This window comes from Sebastes fasciatus, chromosome 3 (assembly GCF_043250625.1).
Source record: "Sebastes fasciatus isolate fSebFas1 chromosome 3, fSebFas1.pri, whole genome shotgun sequence".
NCBI classification, from domain to species: domain Eukaryota; kingdom Metazoa; phylum Chordata; class Actinopteri; order Perciformes; family Sebastidae; genus Sebastes; species Sebastes fasciatus.
In genome coordinates this window covers 1677673-1693846 of record NC_133797.1, presented here as the reverse complement: position 1 = coordinate 1693846, position 16174 = coordinate 1677673, and the positions used below count along the sequence as shown (strand labels likewise).

Here is a 16174-nt window from a genome sequence, read left to right as displayed (position 1 = left end):
TCCCTCTCCTCTTCTCTCTCCTCTTCCTCTCCTCTCATCTTCTCTCGCCACTCTGCTGCTCTGCAGCCGCTCTGTGAGCGTCACTGGCCGGCTCTCCAGCGAGCTACGCCCGCGGGTGATTGTGGAGCTTTTTAACTCGAAAAAAGGCAAATAAACACAGGTTCCTGTTAATTTATAATGGACATCTGTGTTGTGATATTTAAACAAACTATCCGTCAACAAGGAAATCAAAGCCTCTCGTCTACAGACCGGTCTCTAGAGAGCTCCAGCAGCTCATAGCGGTCTCTGAGCGTGACTACCCGGCTTGCTGGCAGCGACCCGGGCAGGCGCTCGCTGGCTGTCACGGTATTCTGTGGAGCTTCTAAACTCCGACAACGGTGGAACAAATGTTCGATTCGCCATCTAACTTCGTAAAACTGCCGATATTAATAATCTACACAGCTGATTTCTCGCCTCAAAAACTTTCAGAAGTGAATTTAGTGTTGAAATGGCTACAGAAAACGTAAAAAAAGAGCAGCTTCTGGCTGCTGTTTTTATACCCGTGGCCTGTGCTGTTCCGGCGCTTTGCATTGTGGGATACAGTAGGCGAGATAGACTGGTCCGATGCATACTGGAGAATTTTTCCAAATCAGTACGTCATCCGGGTATTTCTGGCATACTGGAGATTTTGCTTTTGTTCGCATACTGCATACTACATACTACATTTTGGCCAAATCAGTACGTACTACTAGTATAGTATGCGGTTTCGAAAACAGCCTTTGTGTTGGAAGCAGAAAAAATGGGCCAGCGTAAAGATGTGAGCGACTTTGACGAGGACCAGATAGTGCTGGTTAGACGACTGGGTCAGAGCATCTCCAGAACTGCAGCTCTTGTGGGATGTTCCCGGTCTGCAGTGGTCAGGACCTACCAAAAGTGGTCCAAGGAAGGAAAACCGGTGAACCGGCGACAGGGTCAGACCCGAGGCTCATTGATGCACGTGGAGAGCGAAGGCTGGCCCGTGTTGTCTGATCCAATAGAAGAGCTACTGGAGCTCAAACTGCTGAAAAAGTTAATGCTTGTTCTGATAGAAAGGTGTCAGAACACACAGTGAGGAGCAGTTTGTTGTGTATGGGGACCGGTCAGGGTGCCCCGTGCTGACCCGTTTCCACCGCCCAAGAGTGCCTACAACGGGGACGTGAGCATCAGAACTGGACCACGGAGCGATGGAAGAAGGTGGCCCGGTCTGATGAATCACGTTTTCTTTTACATCATGTGAATTGGAGGTGTTGACTCGGCTTCCAAATTCTCCAGATCTCAATCCAACGGAACATCTGTGGGATGTGCTGGACAAACAAGTCCGATCCGCGGAGGCCCCACCTCACAACTTATACAGGACTTAAAGGATCTGCTACTGACGGCTTGGGTGGTCATAATGTTACCGCTGATCGGTGTATGTAAAGTTTTCAGATCATCAGTCGGAATTTTATTTGCTATATTTGAATTTATATACTGTATACATATACATATATATACGTAAAGTTTTCAATTAAATTTGGATTTCTGTTTAAGTTTTAACCAGTTTGTTGCTGCATTAAAAATCTTTACACTTGAATTGCAATTCTTGTTAATTTTGAAGATTTTTTACCAAGTTGCTAGAGTACGATTCATTATTTTAATAATAAATAATAATAATAAAAATAATAAAAATGTCTATATGTATTTATTTGTTACATTTTGTTTGACAAAGTTAGTAAAGCAATGTTTAAATCAGGCCTGATGTTGCCTTCCACCTAATATAATGATCACAGTCACTTTCACACAGTGAGGCATACAAATGATTAATTAAACACTGGTATCAGATCAGTACTCGGTATCGGATTGTGATGGTCACAGCCACACAGGGTAATATCATTCCGATTCACACTCTCTCATCTCATTAGTTTACTACCTACACAGGTTCATTTAATTTGCAGCCAACTATACCTTTACAATTAACATCACTTATTTGTGTTTAACCTTATATAGTTTAGATTCACACATTAACACTGTGAGGTTACACATATTATTATTTGTTATATTAATCATTTGTTTCTTTGTTTGAGTTGGCTGTTGGGGGAGCTGACTTCCTGGTGGAGATAGGGCCGTGGCTGAGGACTCAAACCAAGTGCTGCCATGAGGACTCAAACTGGGCCAAACCAAGTGCTGCAATGTTATGGGGGGGATTTGGTTGTAGTTAGTTCTGCTTGGTATTTAATTATATTTTGGGTCCATCTTGTTTACCCCTTTGTGTTCTATTTTGGTTTGGCTAAGCCCTATATATATCTGCCCTCATGGTTCATTGTGGAGGTTAGTTTTGTTCAGTTAACATCTGGGTTAATAGTGGGAATAAGTATTGTTATATTACTTTAACCTCTTTTTTGTTAGACCTAGGTATTCAATTATTGTTTAATAATGTTTTGTTATTTTTTGGCTGAATAAAAAGCCCAAATTAGTTCAACAACTCCTGTTTCCTCGTTGCTTCACTGCTTGGTCCCTTACAATTGGTGGCAGTGGTGGGATCATCCAGTGGAGGTCACAGGATTTTTTTTTGTGGTTCTTTTTGATTTTTTTTTTGGGAAGAAGGAAAAGGAGAATGCCTCATGGAGGAAGGAGGGGGAGGAAACCTGCGAGACAAAGAGATGTCCAGGAGATGCAAAATGGTGAGGAGGAAGAAAATGGAGCTTCTGGAGGGATAGAAGACACTGAGGCTGAAGGTAAGGAGCCAACCTTGTCGGACGTGGTTGCCATTCTTCAGGCTCATATGGGGCAGCAGGAGGCCCGTGTGGCTAAGCAAGATGAGGTAACTGCAAGACAGGAACAGCGTTTTCAAGCACTCCGACAGCAGTTTCAGCTTTTGCAGTTAGAAGTTCAGGCCCAAACACCTCCATTACCAGATGCTTCGATAGCAGACTCTGAGGAAGCTGATGGCCCATCCCCCGTACACCATTCTCAGGCCAAAGCTGAGCCCAGTCCCCAACAACCAATCACCATGACTGCCAATCAAGACAGGGCCTCAGCAGGTGAGCTTTGTGCACACCATGTGCCCAGGTTGGAAAGATTAAATGATAATGATGACATTGAACATTTTCTTGTTGCATTTGAGCGCATTGCTGTAGCATGCCGGTGGCAGAAATCAGACTGGGTTTTTCACTTAATACCATTGCTGACAGGCAAAGCTAGAGGTGCATATGTGCATATGGACATTGATGACTCCCTTGACTATGACCATGTAAAATCTGCCATTTTGTCTAAATATGACATTAACCCTGAGACTTACAGGCAAAGGTTCCGCTCCCTAGAGGTCAACCCTGATGAGAGCCCCAAGGAGTTGTATGCAAGGCTCAAGGAGCTTTATGGAAAGTGGATCCAGCCAAAAGGTAAAACTATCCAAGAAATTGGTGAAATGATCATATTGGAACAATATTTAAGAATGCTGTCCCCTGAGCTCCAGGTTTGGATCCGAGAGCATGACCCAGGTTCGACAATGGAGGCTGCTAAGCTGGCTGATGTCTTTGTGGCTGCCCGGAAGAAAGGACAATCATGGAGCTACAACTGCTACAACACATGGAGCACAAAGGACAGCCACAGACCAGCCCAACAGTACAATCAAGGGGGTAAGACTCCCATGTGGGAGAACCAGCCAGCTAGCAGACCATTTAAACCTACTGTGAAAAAGCCAATCTGTTATCTCTGTGGACTAGAAGGCCATACAAAACCCATGTGCCCTAACAATTCAGCTAAAATGACGCAAATGTGCTGTGTACCACGCCCTCATGTTGAACCGGAGCTTAAAAATGACCAGTCTGGTAAAATGATCAACATAGAAGTTAATGGAACAACTATCAAGGCCCTACTTGATTCTGGGAGTGATCAGACACTTGTGCACAGGAAGTTTGTACCACCCAACATTATCAACACCAGAGACACCATTCCAATCTGTTGTGTGCATGGAGATGAGAAGGGCTATTCAACAGCTGACATGTACTTAAAAATAGAGGGGCAAACTTACCTCTTGAACATTGGGGTTGCTGATAACTTGCCTTATTCTGCTGTGCTAGGACGAGACCTTCCAGTGCTCTTTGATTTGTTGGAGCAAGATGAAAGCCGAAAATGTAATGCTGCGGTTACAAGAGCACAGGCAACCAAATGCACTGAGCACTCCGAGACTCTCAAGGCCCTGCCTTTTTTCAACGATGAGTTGGAGACAATACAAGTGAAGTCTGGGAAAACCCGGAGACAAAAGAAGCAGGAGAAATTCCAACACACAGTGGTGAAACCACTAACAAACACTGAGCCGGAATTATCTTTAGGGTTTCAGATACCAGCCAATATCACTGACATGCAGAAAGCTGATCCATGTTTAGTGTCTCTTTTTCAGAGAGTGAAGGAGAGAGAACCCGGAACTGAGCTGGACTTCAACAGAGATGAGTATATTCTGCAGAATGGCATACTCTACCGTCAACAGGGGTCAGTGTTGCAGCTAGTGGTTCCCCAAGCAGCTAGAGCCACTGTACTCGCCTTGGGGCACTCAGTTCCCTGGGCTGGCCACCTAGGTAAGCATAAAACCACAGCTCGCATCAAACAGCATTTCCACTGGCCTGGACTACGCAAAGAGGTTGCACAATTCTGTAAAAGTTGCCCTCAGTGCCAAATAACATCTGTTAAAACTCCCTCCAGAGCTCCACTTCAACCGCTGCCCATCATTGGCACCCCCTTCGAGCGCCTTGGGATGGACATTGTCGGCCCTGTTGAGAGAAGCAAGGGGGGGAACCGTTATATGCTGGTCATAACAGATTACGCTACAAAGTACCCTGAAGTTTTTCCATTGAAATCCATAAAAGCAAAATCAGTAGCTTTCTGTTTGGTGCAGTTCTTTTCCAGAGTAGGCTTTCCTTGTGAGATATTGACTGATCAGGGAACTAACTTCATGTCCACTCTGCTGAAACAGGTGTATCAGTTACTTGGCATTAGGAGCCTGAGGACCACGCCGTATCATCCCCAAACTGATGGACTGACGGAGCGCTTCAATCAGACCCTGAAGCAGATGCTTCGGAAGTTTGTGAACAGTACTGGTACGGACTGGGATCAGTGGCTGCCATACCTCCTCTTCGCATACAGGGAAGTACCCCAAGCCTCCACTGGCTTCTCTCCATTTGAACTTTTGTATGGACATGAAGTACGAGGGCCTCTCTCACTGCTGAGAGAGATTTGGGAGGGAGACCAGGGGAGGATGAAATCTGTTAACATTATATCCTATGTTGTCCAGATGAGAGACCGATTGGAGAAAATGGGTGAGCTTGCCCAATCACACATGGCGGAGGCCCAAAAACAGCAGAAGTCCTGGTACGATCAGTCAGCCCGACAGAGATCCTTCAATCCGGGACAAAAAGTGCTAGTGCTCCTCCCCAGTGATAACCACAAGCTGTTAGCAAAGTGGCAGGGACCATTTGAGATCCTGAAGAAACTGGGGCCCACCACATATCAGGTATCAACCCCAGGGCGGCCACGCTCAAGTAGGGTACTGCATATAAATCTCTTGAAGGAGTGGGTGCAGCGACCTGAAAGGAAAGCAGAAGTGATGCTCATCAGAGATGTGCTAGAGGAAGAGGAAGTGGAGGAGCAATACCTGCCTGCGACGGAAGCTGCATTGGACCATGACCTCAGCCACCTCTCGGAAGACAAACAGCTTCAGGTGAGGGCAATCTGTAATTCTGAAGTTTTTCAGGAGAATCCTGGGAGGACAAATATTGTTGAACATGATATTGTTGTTAGAGAGGGTACTTCTGTGAGACGACTAAGTTACAGGATTCCAGAACGCCTGCTGGCCTCACTGAAAAAGGAGGTGGACCTGATGCTGTCCCTGGGGATCATTGAGACTTCAAAAAGTGAGTGGTGTAACCCAGTGGTCCTGGTGCCGAAGAAGGATGGAAGCCTACGGTTCTGCATTGACTTCAGGTACCTGAATTCAATTTCTCAGTTTGATTGCTATCCAACACCAAGAATTGATGATTTACTTGAACGGCTTGGAAAAGCGAAATACTTGACCACCTTAGATCTGTGCAAAGGTTACTGGCAGGTTCCACTCACAGGGCGATCCAGGGAGCTGACAGCCTTCAGGACACGATGGGGTCTCTTCCAGTTCACAGTCCTGCCATTTGGGTTGCATGGGGCACCAGCAACCTTCCAGAGGCTCATGGACCAGGTACTTTGTGATTTCTCTGGTTTTGCTGCAGCATATCTGGATGACATTGTCATTTACAGTACCACCTGGGAGGAGCACATGGAACATCTGCGTGCCGTCTTAGATGGTCTCCACTCTGCGGGTCTGACCATAAATCCATCAAAATGCACCTTCGCTACCGCAGAGACGGAGTACCTGGGCTATGTCATTGGAAATGGGGTGATACGGCCGCAGGTCAACAAGATCCACGCCATCGAGTCATGTCCTTTGCCACAAACAAGGAAGCAGCTACGATCCTTTCTGGGAATGGCAGGCTTCTATCACCGCTTCATACCGCAATTCTCTGCCAGGGCAGCTCTACTCACAGACCTGACTAGATCCCAGTGTCCCAATCAGATCAAGTGGCCTGAGGAGGCAGTGGCAGCTTTCCACGACATCCAGCAATCATTAAGTAAGAAACCCGTTCTGTACAGCCCAAACTTTGATGAACATTTTATTCTGCAAACGGATGCTTCCGACAGGGGTCTCGGGGCTGTGCTGCTCCAGGGACCACCAGGCGACCGTCATCCAGTTGCCTTCATCAGCCGGAAACTGTTCCCCAGGGAGGTTCGATATTCGACGGTGGAAAAGGAGGCACTGGCCATCAAGTGGGCCCTTGACTCATTCCGGTACTACCTCCTGGGGAGAGAATTCACCCTGGAGACAGATCACAAGGCGCTTCAGTGGATGGAGAGGATGAGGGATACGAATGGAAGGATTACCCGGTGGTACCTGGCTCTACAACCATTCCGCTTCAGCGTGCAGCACATCCCAGGCAAGGACAACCTCACAGCTGACTACCTCTCTCGCTGTTCCAGCGAGGGTCCTGAAGGGGGGGAGTGTGTGATGGTCACAGCCACACAGGGTAATATCATTCCGATTCACACTCTCTCATCTCATTAGTTTACTACCTACACAGGTTCATTTAATTTGCAGCCAACTATACCTTTACAATTAACATCACTTATTTGTGTTTAACCTTATATAGTTTAGATTCACACATTAACACTGTGAGGTTACACATATTATTATTTGTTATATTAATCATTTGTTTCTTTGTTTGAGTTGGCTGTTGGGGGAGCTGACTTCCTGGTGGAGATAGGGCCGTGGCTGAGGACTCAAACCAAGTGCTGCCATGAGGACTCAAACTGGGCCAAACCAAGTGCTGCAATGTTATGGGGGGGATTTGGTTGTAGTTAGTTCTGCTTGGTATTTAATTATATTTTGGGTCCATCTTGTTTACCCCTTTGTGTTCTATTTTGGTTTGGCTAAGCCCTATATATATCTGCCCTCATGGTTCATTGTGGAGGTTAGTTTTGTTCAGTTAACATCTGGGTTAATAGTGGGAATAAGTATTGTTATATTACTTTAACCTCTTTTTTGTTAGACCTAGGTATTCAATTATTGTTTAATAATGTTTTGTTATTTTTTGGCTGAATAAAAAGCCCAAATTAGTTCAACAACTCCTGTTTCCTCGTTGCTTCACTGCTTGGTCCCTTACACGGATGATACTTAAAGCCCAGGTATCACTATTCTATATCGATATCTGGACTGAAAAGTCAGATACTTGCATCCCAAAAAATAACCTCACACCCTTGCCAGAATTTATGCCATATGCATTAGCAGTCAAAAGCCAAAACATGTCTCTAGTAATGCATAAGGGTTAATATGTACTTAACTTCATTCATCACATAAGCAAAACTAGCAAAGACATGAGGAAAACAAAAATGAACGTGACACAAGTGCATGTATTTTCTCATAATTCAAGTTTAATGTTTTCAAAAAATGTAAAGGCGCCATATTGTCATTAATCCAAACACTTACTTTTTTACATAATTCCTCACGTCAAGGTAAAGAGAAGATATGCAACGACGTCAGAGACGGAAGCAGAGAGACAGATAATGAAAGTGTTGAACAGTAGAGACAAACAGTTATAGCCCTCATATGTCAATAAGATCCTGATGAGAAGTGTGCACGCCGTAAGAGCTGAAGTCAGAGAGGCTGGACACCGCAGACCATGGGAGTGGTCTGGCATGTGGAACAAAGAATTGAAATGAAAACATCTGATCTGAGAACACTTCTTTATGCCTATGGCTTCAATCACTCGAGGTCCACTCTGCTTTCTAAGATATACGCAATGAGAAGTGTTTGAAAGCAAAACTGGAGTGTACAAGTGACAGAGTGGATAGAGAGAAAGAGAGACAAAGGGAAGTAGAAGAGTAGTTTGGTCTGGAACTGATGCTTCTTGTTTCATCATCAGTGGAACCATTGAAGAAATGGAAATGGAGCCTCCTGAAGGATTAACCAGACATGCTTCAGAGAGTGGGAAGAAAGTGGCCTGCCGTGAGGGGCAGAGGGAACCTTTACACACATTTGAACATCTCTTATCCCCACATTCATTCTTTTACACCATCATACACACTTTAATAGCCCACAATCTGAGGAGGTCCTTTTTCTCAGTAAAGCATTTCATGTTATTGCAGTTAATGACATATAGTTACCACAAGTTAACCCTTTACCTTTCATTTACAGTTACAAAACAAGCAGTTTCATGTATCAAAAACAACAGGCAGGGCCAGTATTTTCAGGAGTCTGATTCCGATATAAGGAGAAAGCCTCTGACTTTTTTTTTTTAAAATATATATTTTTGCTGTCAGCTGCACTCGGTAACCATGGCAACAGCACAAGAATGACTCTTGGCATTGGCGATCATTTCTGCCCTCTACAGGGAGTCAGATCTAGTCATCGATGCTATTCAACCCAAATAAACCGTATCAAAACCTGTTGCATGGATGTGTTGCATTTAGAAATGTTCATTCAGTTCACAATTCATCTATTACAGTGGTGACCCTGAAAAAAGCAGGTATGTTTCTAAGTGATGCTTACAAAGGCTAAAATGGTATTTATTGACACATGACTCTTAAAATGACTATATCTTAACTCTTATATAATAAATCTGTAAACCCAACCACCACGTGAGCATGCAGTCACACCACGCTGCTTCACCCATCAAGTACTCGCCTCCAAAAGACAGTAACAAACTCCAACCAACACTAGCACATCAATACAGTATCAATATGTTGTCTACTGGCGCACCGTCAAATGATAATCACAAAGTTAACATTCATCCATAATGCACGCTGAAATCTACATCACTCTGAGAAATAATTAGAGAATGATGGCGGTTCTGCCCAATTACATCACAACCCTCCAGACTCAGGCATCTCATTGGTTGGCGAGCATTAGTCAATCAGTAGCACATGATCAGTGACAAGGCATCTGCTTTACCACATGATTCTGACTTGAGTTCCTCAATCGTGCAGACGCTAGGGATGCATCGATACCGGATCAGAGATCGGGCTGATACTGACTCAAATAGCTGGATCGGGTATCGATGACAGCGGGGCCGATCTATTCAATTCAATTCTATGTTTATATACTATATGCATTATATACTGGAATTTGGATTTCTCTTTAAGTTTTAACCAATTTGTGGCTGCATTAAAACATCTTTACACTTGAATTGTAATTCTTGTTAATTTTGAAAAAAAATTACCATGTTGCTGGGGCACAATTTATTATTTTAATAATAAATATTAAAATAATAAAATGTATATCTATGTATTTATTTGTTACATTTTGTTTTACAAAGTTAGGAAAGTGATGTTTAAATCAAGACTGATGTTGCCTTACACATAAAAGCATGATTCCAGTCACTTCCACACAGTGAGGCATACAGCCGATTCATTAAACACCGGTATCGGATTGGTACTCGGTATCGGCCGATACCCAAAGCCCAGGTATCTGTATCAGGACTGAAGAAGTCGGATCGGTGCATCCCTAGCAGACAAACTGTGGTCGTTCCAAGGTGTCCAGAAGAAAAGCTTGCGAGTTATTTTTGTTTCTCTCCCGACAGAATGGTAACGGAGACCAAGAGTGAATATAGGCGGCGCCACAGAACTGTTGTCGTTTACTGGCTCAGTTTGCCGTCACCGTCCGTCTGCCTTACAACAAAAAGCTCATCTCCAATCAGCACCCATGATCGTCCACATACATCTTAATGATAAATAGAAATATTTCACACAGTAGAAAGTCATACTCGTGTTATTGCTTCTAGCGGATTCACTTCGCTAAGAGTCAGACCCGGGTCAAATAATCAAATGCTTTTCAAGTTGCGATAAAGCCCTCGCGAGACGGACGGGTGGGGTTTCGCCACATGAGGTGAGAAAATGAATGACAGAAAGCTCACACGGTCGCGGGGAAATATCGGAACGTTAGGCCCAATCCCAATGTACCCTCAGGGACCTGACTGATGTCAACTGGGAAATGTTTGAGTTGGAGAGCTTGCAAGGGTTTGAAATGATATAAGTATGAATGGGACAATACTTTGCAGCGACATATCACGTTACCTTGACAACACCAATTGTGGGTATTTATTTGACGTTTTTAGTGCCTATTTGACGTTTTGACGGTCTTCGAGGCTCTTACCCTACGAGACGAGAGGCAACTGTCAAAAAATCCATTTACTTGTTTTTGTCAAACTTCATTAAGCAAAATTAAAAGAAATGGTTGATGAATAAACCAGGTGAGTAATATAGTCTAATGCTTACATTCCTCTGATTTCATGTTTTTTTTTATGTTCCATCTTAAATTCTTAATATTAAAGCTGCAGTAGGCAGAATGTTTTTGGCATCATTGGGAAGAAAATCCCATAATAACCTTTCAGCATATTGTAATTCAAGTGTTCTGAGAGAAAACTAGACTTCTGCTCCTCCTCATGGCTCTGTTTTCAGGCTTTAGAACATCTAGCCTGTGACGGGAGACTTTGACCAATCACAGGTCATTTCAGAGAGAGAGCGTTCCTATTGGCTGTGCTCCGGCTGGTGGGCGGTAGGGATGTGCATTCCAAGCAAAAATACTATTCGAAAATCACTGGGTATTATTTGAATATTATTCGAATAATATGAATTAATACAAGGGAAATATATATTTTTTAAGATGGGACGAATAGTCGCATTAATTATTTGATTTTTTTTATAAATAACGAATATTCTAAAAATCTTGGTGCTTGGTATTTCCTCAACTGATCTCAACATGGCTGCCGGGTCACAAACGTTCTCATTTTACAGCTAAACAGTACACTTCAAAATGATTCTGAGAACATCTGAGGAGAGAAATAGACATTACAGTAACAGAATATTGATTGATATTTGATCAGCACTGCCTAGTTTGACCGTTTGATCACAGTTTGTGAGTGATTGACAGCTGCTAAGAGACAGCAGGCTCCAGCTCGGCTCTGATTGGTTGTTTTCCTCCAGTCTGTGAAATCTCGCAGATGCCGTTAGGAGCACCGGAGGACAGTGGAGGACACCGGAGTAATGTTTTTTTTTCAGATTACCTGTTTCATGCACTACTGTCAGGATATAATAAACATTTTATAAAATTACTTTTTTTAAATCATATTTGCTCCAATCCTACCCACTGCTGCTTTAATGTTTCTGTTTAAATTTAAAAATGCCAGGCTGAACACCCATGTGCGGTATTCATGTTAATTGTTAATTGTTTTTTTGGCTGCCTCTAACCCTGTGTTTAACGTCACAACGCTATTAAAGGGCTCAAAATGTCTGCAAGAGAGCCCTCAAGGAGTTGACGCTCTGACAGTGGAACGGCCCTAAACCTTCACGGACTCTGCGGTATTGCGCCTCAAAGTCTGTGAGTCTGCGAGTGTGGACGTTGGGATTGAGCCTTTTTTTCCCGCCAACTGGCAGCTTTGCGAACACCGTCTGCGTTGTTGCGATTCAGTAAGCTCCACCCACTCCGTAGCTCCATGACCATCCAAACACTAATTATTTGCAGGTGATCTTTGACCCGGGTCCATTTCAGAGTTCACCCCGCCCGCCCACACTTGACCTATAAACAATTCACCAGATTGAACAAACCCCTCTGGTAATATGGCAAACACTCAATTTTTGCATGTCATCAAACGCCCGTGTGTGTGTTCATGTGTGTGTGTATGTATGTAACAGCGCATCCAGTTTTTCAGAGAGCGCACATGAATGAGGTCTGTGTCGTCTCAGCACTGTCCATGTGGGTGTAGATGTAAATGCATATATGTAACAGCGCCTCCAGTGTCTTCATCCGGTCCCGTAGCTCCGAGGATGAGGATATTGCTTCTTTCAGCTTCTGGTGCCACAAAGGCACCGCGATTCATCTCCCGACCTTTTAACCTTTTCCACGCAAACAAACATTCTGCTAATGTTCTGATTCAAACTGCTGCCTAGCAGAGATGCCAGGCACAAAAAATATATCACCTTTGTGCAAAATCAGCCCTTTAAATTGTACACACAGTTTGGATGAGGGGATTGAAGTCCTCAGCGTCCAGTTTCTACCTGGAGATCATGGAGCTGGACTGCGATTGGCTGGAGGAGGTGGTGGCGGCGCTGAGCTGAGAGAAGCCGCTGTGGCTCGACTCCAGGCTGGTCATGGAACCCCTGAGGTAAGAGACGGAGAACATGTGAGCGGACACAGACTTCCAGTGTATGCAGCTGACTAACGGAATGCATTCTGTGTGCACGACTCGTGCTCATGATGCAGAGCCATGCAGCCGGGTCGAACCTACAGGAGGGAGGTTGACTCACTCTGTGTGGCACGCTACGCTCAGGCTCTGCCCTAGGCTGCAACAACCAACAGTGTGTCAGGTAGAAAGGTTCAAGTGTGAGAGGATCGCTAAATGCCAAATCCTTTGTTTGTTCCAGTAAAGTATGTCGCTGTGGGGGAAGTTCAGGGTGTTTTTTTGAGGGCAGAAGCAGATCTATCTCACATGCAAAACCAGAAAAGCCTTTGGTGTTCTGATTCCTGCCTACAGCAATGCATCAAGCATTTTGTTCTCTTTTCTGTCTTTTTTACATTCATTTGACTTGAATAATTAAAGTCTTGAAGTGTTTTTATTAGGGCTGTGAATCGATTTAAATAGTTAATTGCGATTAATCACAAATTAATCACACATTTGTATATGTTCAAAATGTACCTCAAAGGGAGATTTGTCAAGTATTTAATACTCTTATCAACATGGGAGTGGACAAATATGCTGCTTTATGCAAATGTATGTATATATTAATTATTGGAAATCAATTAACAACACAAAACAATGACAGATATTGTCCAGAAACCCTCACAGGTACTGCATTTAGCATCAAACAATATGCTCCAATCATAACATGGCAAACTGCAGCCCAACAGGCAACAACAGCTGTCAGTGTGTCAGTGTGCTGACTTGACTAGGACTTGCCCCAAACTGCATTATAGAAAGCCCAATAGAAAGTATTACCAAAAATGTACATGTTGTCGGTATATTGACTCGTTAATCCAAACAAAACACCAAGCAGCCTACATTGATCAAAACTAGGGCTGTCAAACGCAAATCTGTTTCAACACCACTAATTTCTTTAAATTCTTAGGTTGTAGTAGGGATGTCACGATACCAGAAATCTAGTAGTCGATACCAATACAAGTGAATTTCCACGATTCTCAATACCAAATTTGATACCACGGTAAAAACAACAACAATAAATCCCATGTAATTCAACACGTACTCTTTTATCAAAAATATTTGAACATTACAAAAAAACAGAGGCATGTAGCCTTTAAGTAATAAATAAAAATAATTGACCCATTTTGTTCATTTTGGCGTATCAGCGGCATGTTATCAATCGATAGTCAGACGACGGACGCTACATACTGACCATGAATGCATCTGGTCCGTCAGCTCAGAGTAGCAGGAGCAGGAGCAGAGGATTTACTGTCGAAGTGAAAAGCAAACGCACCTATTTGGCAATATTTCACGTTTAATATAAATGCTATAAGGGAACCATAATGTTAATGAGTTATGCGTGGCGGATGGAGCCGTCACAGCCGGTGTGCACGGAGCAGCGGTGCCAGGTAGACCCCCGCAGCAGAGCCCCACAGCAAAAGCTCTACCGGAGAGGCCAGACACACCGCCACCCGACAGTAAAGATCATAGTCAGCGCTCTGCACATGTTGACCGTCATCTTTTCTTGTAAAATGTCCAGTGTAATCGGTGACACCGGTGTTGTCACAAGTTTATTAACCGGTGGGAACATTTCCTCACGGTCACATCATTACCAATGACCATTACAGGCATCGTACGGGACCTTCGCTACTGTAGAAAAAGAGTACAGTCACTTTTTTAGAATTTGGGCATCGACTTGGTACCGAAGCATCTGTTCTCGTGACATCCCTAGGTTGTAGTGGGCTCAACCAAAGCTAGAGTGAAGATACTGGCATCACATGAAACAAGAAAAACCTAAAGAATCCATCGGTACCAACCATGTCATACTAGCTTGTCGCCAAGGAGGCTAAATAACTCCAAACTTGCGCTAAATGTCGGCGAGGAAAAACTGGCATGGCCATTTTCAAAGGCGTCCCTTGACCTCTGACCTCCAGATATGTGAATGTAAATGGGTTCTATGGGTACCCACGAGTCTCCCCTTTACAGACATGCCCACTTTATGATAATCACATGCAGTTTGGGTCAAGTCATAGTCAAGTCAGCACACTGACACACTGAAAGCTGTTGTTGCCTGTTGGGCTGCAGTTTGCCATGTTATGATTGGAGCATATTGTTTAATGCTAAATGCAGTACCTGTGAGGGTTTCTGGACAATATCTGTCATTTTTCTCTGTTGTTAATTGATTTCCAATAATAAATATATACATACATTTGCATAAAGCAGCATATTTGTCCACTCCCATGTTGATAAGAGGATTAAATACTTGACAAATATCCCTTTGAGGTACATTTTGCACGAAAAAAAAAAAAGTGTGATAAATTTGTGATTAGACACAATTAACTATGGACAATCATGCGATTAATAGTGATTAAATATTTGAATCGATTGACAACCCTATTAAAAACACTGAATGTGATATAAAACAGCCAGAATCATCAGCAAACCATCCCTTTTGAGAAGCTGGAACAATCACATTTTGGGCATTTTTGCTAAATAAATCATCTTAAATGATTAATCAATTAATTTTCTATCGGCCAACTTCTAGTTTCTGTAGAGGTATTGTGATATGTGTAGTGCTTTGTTATAAGCCATCCTATTGCAGTGGCTCCAACCCAACCAAAGGGTCACCATATGATTAAAGGGATAAGACAGAAAAATATATTGCTGTTAAATAAAATGTTTCGGATGTTTAGAAATTTCCATCTCAACCAGATGTGTCAACCATTAGTTAAACATCCTGTTAAATGCTACTAGAATGAGTTAGATGGTGATCTCAAATCTGTTCCAGAAGCCAAAGTCAAATGAACAGCAGGTGCACTAAAAGCAAAGTGAGATTCAGTAAGTTGGTAGTTCAAATGGATAAGTGAAGAATAGGAAATGTCTGTAAGTAGGTATACAAGTGCACGTGTTGGTGTATGATGCACACTTGGATATACAGTAGTGGAGCACTAGTGTGCTGAACTTAACCCAGCCTAGGATTCCTGATATTGTTAGTCATGCAGGCAGGGCGACTGAAGCCAGCAAGAAGTCTCAGTGCAACAACATCCTGTTAACAAGTGCTAACAAAGGCCATAAGCAAGACCAGATGCAAACAAGCATCTCTTTGCTGCATCAGAAGCATGACTGCCAAGGAGGGAGGGGGCTGGTCAAGTTAGCAGCAATGGCAATGAGCTAGTGCTAAAGATAAAGGGCAAACACTGAGCCACTTACAAACTCTGCACATCGCAGCAAGCCGTTCTTCACAGGAAGAAGACAGAGCAGGAGGAGGAGAGGGTTGGGAGCGATAGAACAGGAGCAGATTGGACAGAAAGAGCTGGATTAAAGGAGTCTCTGAGGGAGGGAAGCATTTCAAAACTCTGGGCCTGGAAAACTCATGATGCTCTTAAGGCTCCTCATCGTGTCATTTT

General features: G+C 43.5%; 2 protein-coding genes and 1 long non-coding RNA gene across 9 annotated transcripts in view; 1 reads left to right on the top strand and 2 right to left on the bottom strand.

The window, feature by feature from the left end:
- LOC141765143 (endonuclease V-like) overlaps window positions 1–16174 on the bottom strand; it is a 202013-nt gene that overhangs the window by 114005 nt on the left and 71834 nt on the right. The window lies entirely within an intron of this gene.
- On the top strand, window positions 2636–3623 carry LOC141765254 (uncharacterized). The gene is made up of 3 exons (XR_012593422.1): window positions 2636–2732; window positions 3318–3395; window positions 3470–3623. It is a non-coding gene; the product is annotated as an uncharacterized LOC141765254 (long non-coding RNA).
- LOC141765120 (SEC14-like protein 1) overlaps window positions 7988–16174 on the bottom strand; it is a 57190-nt gene continuing 49003 nt past the window's right edge. Inside the window, exon 16 of one of the 2 annotated variants that reach the window (XM_074631068.1) lies at window positions 7988–12729. In XM_074631068.1, the coding sequence (XP_074487169.1) occupies window positions 12624–12729 (106 nt within the window). In that variant the 3' untranslated portion in view covers window positions 7988–12623. Of the gene's footprint in view, window positions 12730–15958; window positions 16005–16174 lie in introns of those variants that run through there. The other variant, XM_074631069.1, reaches the window with a different exon arrangement.